This window comes from Anneissia japonica, unplaced genomic scaffold (genome assembly GCF_011630105.1).
Source record: "Anneissia japonica isolate Jap-2015-1 unplaced genomic scaffold, ASM1163010v1 scaffold3293_len478364_cov160, whole genome shotgun sequence".
Taxonomy (NCBI): domain Eukaryota; kingdom Metazoa; phylum Echinodermata; class Crinoidea; order Comatulida; family Comatulidae; genus Anneissia; species Anneissia japonica.
Genome location: NW_022743266.1, coordinates 78,582 through 85,680, shown reverse-complemented (window position 1 = coordinate 85,680; position 7,099 = coordinate 78,582). Strand labels below are relative to the sequence as shown.

General features: G+C 32.9%; 2 protein-coding genes across 2 annotated transcripts; one reads left to right on the top strand and one right to left on the bottom strand.

Annotated features, from left to right (window-relative positions):
- The first annotated feature begins 2,060 nt into the window (after nt 1–2,060).
- Nucleotides 2,061–3,649, top strand: LOC117119418 (P2X purinoceptor 7-like). The gene is made up of 3 exons (XM_033264240.1): nt 2,061–2,185; nt 2,801–3,034; nt 3,185–3,649. Exons 1-3 carry the CDS (start codon nt 2,061–2,063, stop codon nt 3,339–3,341), a joined length of 516 nt encoding a protein of 171 aa, XP_033120131.1. The 3' UTR covers nt 3,342–3,649.
- Nucleotides 3,650–3,672: 23 nt separating this feature from the next.
- On the bottom strand, nt 3,673–6,672 carry LOC117119417. Its single transcript, XM_033264239.1, has 7 exons — nt 6,470–6,672; nt 5,677–6,199; nt 5,270–5,456; nt 4,886–5,143; nt 4,628–4,799; nt 4,193–4,341; nt 3,673–3,922 (listed from the first exon to the last, which is right to left on the bottom strand). The coding sequence occupies exons 1-7, from the start codon at nt 6,670–6,672 to the stop codon at nt 3,771–3,773; spliced, it is 1,644 nt and encodes a 547-aa protein (XP_033120130.1). The 3' UTR covers nt 3,673–3,770.
- Between the last annotated feature and the right edge of the window lie 427 nt (nt 6,673–7,099).

The following is a 7,099-nucleotide window of genomic DNA, read 5'->3' as shown; positions in this document are numbered from 1 at the left end:
CTGGATCTGCCACTGTTCATTTATTATATAATTATTTTTTCGCTTATTTATAATGCGTCTATTGCAATTTTCACTTTATCCTCTCAAACAGTCCTAAGAACGTTCAGTGTGCGCTACTTCACAGGGGGATTCTCCCCCTTGACCCCGCCGGGGTCATACGTAATTCGCATAACGGCTCCCCCCCTTTCAAAATCCTGGCTACGTCCCTGCCTGCAGATACGATTTTAGTTTCTAAACTTATCATTTCTAGACAGGCAACAACCTAGACATATAAAAACTACTGTCACTCTACATGCAAAAACTGGTGTTTATTTGTTTTAAAAGTAACCGCAAAATATACTTAAAATGTACAAAACAAGAATAAGTATATAAGCTACTAGTACAGTTTGCTATGTAATCCAGCTAGATTTTTGTGCCAAAATAGATTTTAATGACTAATTTTAATCATTTTTGGTGCACTGAATTTGAAAATGGTAGGTGACATTTTTTCTCCCATCATCAGCTGCCATTTTGAATTTCAAGATGGTTGACGCACCACATAAAGCATGGTCATGATTAGTGTCAATGGAAAGGGAAATATACACTGATCATTTATTTTCATTACACCAATAGGCAATTGCTTTAACAGTACTTCAACTTCTGGAACCACCCACATGGTCTCTTGTGTTTCCAATGTGGTTTACACTGTTCATTTGATCAATTAAATGTTATTCTAGAATGTTCTATGTATTAAATATGTTAAAATAAGGCAAGGAATGGTAATTTATTACAAGATAGTAATATTATAATAGACAACTGCTACCTCCTTGCTAATACTTAGTCAATGCAATGCATAAATTAAGCAACTAAAACATCTAGTATTTACTCACATCTCTGAAATTTTTCAACTTACTCATTTTTGGTTTTACAATTTGTGTTTCATGTTCTCTATCACTATCTCCTGAGTCTTCAAGTATTCCTTCAGATGCTGAAAAAGCCAAAATCAAACAGACTCAACATACAGGATTATGAAGAACTATGAAAATTATACATTTCTCATAATAAAGTTATGTAATATTCAACAACAGCAACACCATCAGACTTATAAAATATTTACGACAAATGAGTTTTAGAAGATGGTCCTGTCAATGATTCTTTTTTTTTTTTGATCATCCCACTTTTATTTCATCATAATGTCATAAATACGTATATATATATATATATAGATAACATATAGCCTATCATTTTAACAGTTTTTTTTTTTAATTTTTTATGTCAATATTCATGTCAATATACTGTAGCATTTCACATCCATAAGTTACAGGTAAACATACAGTTGTATACATTAGTCAGGATTTCAACCATGATACTTTTATTATTCTTGTTAATAATAATAATAATAATAATAATAATAATAATAATAACATCGAATTAAGAGACGCTTACTATATAATTTCAAAACAAAATTTAATGACAAGAAAGATCGACGTTTCGGGGTCCATCATGGAACCATTCTCAAGATCAAGTAAATTGAAAAAACTAAAAACAAAAATACCAAGCAGCGACAGGAAGTAAGTAATTAATTTACATATCAATAGGGCCTACTGTGTGGAGCCATAGTGGAGCTAAGCAATAATTAGCCCTTCTTAGAAGATTAACTTGTTAAGTTTGTTTGTTAAGTGTAGGTTTCAGTTCTTTGATCCAAAGCTTTTTAAAGAAAATAATTAATTTCATTAAAAAAAACACAAGTTACTGATTGATTAAATAATTCTATTTTAAAGTTATTGGAACCTCATACATTCTACTAATCATTTATATATTCAATTATATGTTAAATTGGCGAGGATGTAGTATTTCATTGAATTCTGCTATTGAATATTTGTTGAAAATCAATAATTACATTACCTTAGCCCTGTCCCTTTAATTTGTTTCGTGCGCGAACGAAGATTGAGCGTGACGTCAGAATTGTCCCACGGTGTACTAATACCGCTCACGCACGCTGTGAAGTTTTTGTAACCTTTTTTTCGGCGCGACGAGCGAAACTGGTAAATCATTCGCTCAATTTTTGTTCAGTGTCAACAATGGCTTCTATAACGCCGTATAAGTTCGAACCATACTGTACTGATGATGATGGCAGCGGCAATGAAGAAGAGGCAGGAGGAGAGAACAACAACAAAGATCAATCAAGAAGAACTAATACCGATTGGTAAGTAAAACATAGCTATTTATTGGCTACAAACAGTGTTTTATTACAGGCCTAGGCTAGGCCCCTATCTGCCCCTCTAGTCTACTACTAGGCCTAGGCCTACCTACTTATTACATACGTATTATTTATCTGGGCATTCTAGGCTAGGATGTCAGATAATTATGATACAGTACTTTTCTATAGGGCCGCCCTATCCTAAATATTACGAGACATCGTAGGCCTAGATAACGGTGCCAATCGGCGATTTTTAGTTTAAATAAATGTGATATATTATTAACACAGATATATAATTATTTAGGCCCCTAAATTATATATTATTACCTAGGCCTAGACTCCGAAGCAGGGTCCAGGTCTATATAGTATTTGTTGTACTACCTGGCATCGTCATGTAGCCTATACATTACTGTATTCGTTAATAATGTTACGTTGCCAAAAATATTCCTAGATACAATCTTTTAAAGACTCCATTACATTGTCATTACATGTTTACAGTACTTACTGTACGAACATTTCGAATTCCAACAGTCTGCTCCCGAGGAGTAAATTATTAATATTATTTTTAAACTATAGACTATAGTAATAAAATAATAACATATTATTTATTGTAAATTTTAGGTGTTCCTGTGATAAATGTAGTGTAATGCCAACAACTGAGGAGTGTTTATGCTGTATGGAAATTTTGAAAATTAAAGATAAATTCGTTGAAGATGCCCCAGCTATTGTTGATGGAAATATGAACTGCATTACACAGCATCCTGGATTTAGATCTATCTGCCTTGACATATGGGCATTACAACTGGCCTATGACGAAATTCCAAAGAAAGGCAAGAGAGAAGGGACCACACATGAGTAAGCTATTTATTTATTTATTAAATACTGTAATGAGTATGCTATTTATTTATTTATTAAATACTGTAAAAACGAAATATACAAACTAAAAAACATTAATAAAAGGAATGCATGTTTAAAGTTTAAGTTTAAAATATTTTTTATTTACAGAAAATATCGACATACAAGTTACAGAAATTTTGTAAAATGGATATGGGGATACAGAGGAAAACATCAGCGTACTGTAATACCTGCATGTGCCATTATCAAAATTCGCAGCAAATTTCAATCAAAAAAATATGTTGGATTCAAGTATCCACCTTTATAATTTCTGTCTCATCAATGCCAGTTTTAATGCACATTTTTGTCCAGGCAAATATATTTACATTCAGGATACACTGTAATACATTTTAAATTTCCATCAAAGCTTTTAAAAATTCCAATGGAGCATAAGCACTCTTTATATGATGTAGTTATGCTACATTTCTCGCAGAAAATACTACAAGGTTGTGTCATTACATACTGACTTATTGTCAATGTAACTGACAAAGCAAACTATATTGGAAATACATGTGTACAATAAAAAATAAACTACATTATTTAAATTTTATATTTGTTTGCTGGTTTTATACTTCTGTTGTAAATGTTGTAAACATAATATTGAAATGATGAAGAGAAAACAACATTTATACTAGTGAAAAAAGGGCTGCAGAACAAATATCATGAGAACACATAATTTGCAACATGCTACACCATCTCAAACAAAACGTGAGCGATGAAGTGCTACAGCCTCTTGCTTGTTTGGGTGTTCAAAGTGGGAGCATAAAGCAGATGGAGGTGCTTCTAAATGGTGTACCTGTCCTTCTGCTAATGTTTCCATTACTTGCGCTATTACTGCATCTGCATACTCTGCATATGTAAAATAGTTAAAAAAAAGCACTTAATCAAATAATACATGGATCAATTTTTATAGTACTGTTATATCAGCACCTTTGATCATTCAATTTGGGATTGGCACTATATAAATATTTAAGTAATATAACTTAACATTAACATTTATATAGCATATATTTCTACAAGAATATTATTATTATTATTATTATTATTATTATTACTATTGCTGTGTTATCCAAAATAAAAATATATATATATATAAATATATGGGTAATTATAACTTACGGAATGTTTGTTCAACATAAACAGGCTTCACAACAAAGCCCCCCTTTTTGAATTTAGGGAATGCTACCCCAAAACATTTCTCTCCATCATTCGTTGTGGCTTGGATACGTCCACCATTTTCATTATAGTGCATTGCTGCTACCAGAGTCCTGAAAATGTGTATGATAAATAAGGTTTTACACAAATACACGACAATACATTCATGTTGTTACATAGTTGATTAAGCCTTTCCAGAGTCATTATTGACATTGTTTTACATTGTTCATCCTTAGCCATTCCGACCCTCTTAACGTTATTGATTTAGTGTCAGTGGTAGTGGTAATAATAATAAGTACATATAAACAAATTTTATTACTCAATAAACAATATCAACAATGTAGAACAACAAATACAAGGTCATTCAGTAAAACACCAATTATTAAAATATCAACTTGCCTGCACTTTTGACCCCAATATGAAAAATGATTTATTTTTGGAGCGAAATGATTCAGTGTTGAGTGGAATGCTTCTAATTTCGATGTTTGAAATGTTTCACTCATAATTTTCACATCTTGGCACAGCCTGGGGTTTAATATTATAGGCAAGAGGACCTGAGTGGCCTTGCTTCCTGAAATAAAATTGATCAAATAATGTTACATTAAACAATAATACAGTATATGCCTTAGTAATAATAATATAGTTGTAGGTATTTACCTGGCACCATCCATTTCTTTTTTCGTTCTCGGCCAACCAGCGGACCATGGAGGCACTCCGGAAATAGGTTGTCATGTCCAGAATGAATATTTTGTATGTGGCTTGCTATTGATTTCCATTTTGCAACTTTTAATTCGGCATTCCCATCAGGTGTGGATATAGCACACCAGTACAAGTGGTTGGTAATGCTTTGTATCCAAGGCTTAATTGATGCGCAAATGGAAAGGTTAGCAGCTGCCTTCAATTTCTTGTTTAAGCCTTTTTGTAAGATAAAATGATGGTTTAGATTAGTCTATATGTCAATTCATTTTTTTGTTTGTTATAGACATGCTTATATACATTTTTAAAATGCCAAATTTGAAATAATAAATAATTTCTACATACTTTTGCTGATGTGCCAAATATCATATTTGTGGTGAACATCTGCAAGGTTGTCTTTCATCCACTTCCGTATTGGGGAGTGGTGGTCAGTCACCAGAGTATTGATGGAAACACCACTCTCTCTTAGGGACGCAATGCTTCTTACCAGCCCTTCCTTTTCCATTGCGCTGCTAGAAGTAACTTCATTAGACTGCAAACAAATACAGTAATAGTATTATTCTTTTATGTGTTTGCTTTAAAAACATACAAAAAATAGTGTTTAAATTCACATGCAAATTTATAATATAAAATGTAAAAATTTACAATATAAGTAAAATTGAGTAATAAAGTATATAAATAGGCAGGTGAACAGAAAATGCTCCCTTAAAAAGTTTCTTCTTTAAATATAATATATTTAATAACTGTTTTACCTGTACTAGCTGGACATCGACAATCTTGCCTGTTTTCAAATTCATCATCGTATAGGCACCATACTTGGCAGAGTGTCCAGGTGAGTCTGCCCTTCCATCCCTTCCTAAAACTACTTCTTCATCAGCAGCAAGGGCTTCCAACCTTGGGTTTCTTTCTTTTTCCCATAATTGTATGATACTGGGCACAACATGCAGCCTTTGGTGTTTAGAGAAAGTCTGCCTTGTGATAGTTGAAATGCCAATATGACTAAACAGTCGAAGTACCTTCTGTATTGAAGAGCCAGAGAGAATCACTGCAGCAGAAAACATAATGTTTCCTGCTGCAGTTGACCCAACAAATGACTGGCTGTTCCACTCCCTCTTGAAATTGCAGCCATTGCACACTTGCCGTAGTCTACAGAATGTGCCTACAACAGCACAAATCTTCATTTCTGCAGAATGGCCACATATTGGGCATGAACCAAATGCTGCCAGTAGAGCCGATTCAAAGACTATGAATTTTCTTTCTTCTCCCTCAACATTCCTAAGTTTAAGATTAAAAAATAAACATGAAGTCACATGACGGCCCTTTGGAAAATGGTGCGTAATAAATTTATTATTATATTTTATATAAACATTTTTCATTATAAATTTATGCTTAAAGACGCTGCGCAACAATGTGAAAATACAAAGTACAGGTTAAAATTGTGATGGACATTACAAGAATTAATGTAAACATAAATCAAACAATAGATCTATTAAAAATATTATGACATAATAATACAGGAAAAATATAAAATAAAAGTCAACTTACGCTCCTGTATCAAATTCATCTAGTTCATCTTCTGTGTCGCTATCATCCTCAGGAATGTAATCAGGATCGTTTATTTTGTCATCTGCATCAAATCCCTCATCGCTATCATCATCAATAGAAATGTCTGTCACATCAACTTCACTTCTTAATGCACTTTCAGTAGTTTGTGTTTGTGCTTCAGCTACATTAGGTAATATTTGCATACCCTGTCTCTTATACACATCTTGGTTGGTAATGCTTTGTATCCAAGGCTTAATTGATGCGCAATTGGAAAGATTAGCAGCTGCCTTCAATTTCTTGTTTAAGCCTTTTTGTAAGATAAAATGATGGTTTAGATTAGTCTATATGTCAATTCATTTTTTTGTTTGTTATAGACATGCTTATATACATTTTTAAAATGCCAAATTTGAAATAATAAATAATTTCTACATACTTTTGCTGATGTGCCAAATATCATATTTGTGGTGAACATCTGCAAGGTTGTCTTTCATCCACTTCCGTATTGGGGAGTGGCGGTCAGTCACCAGAGTATTGATGGAAACACCACTCTCTCTTAGGGACGCAATGCTTCTTACCAGCCCTTCCTTTTCCATTGCACTGCTAGAAGTAACTTCATTAGACTGCAAACAA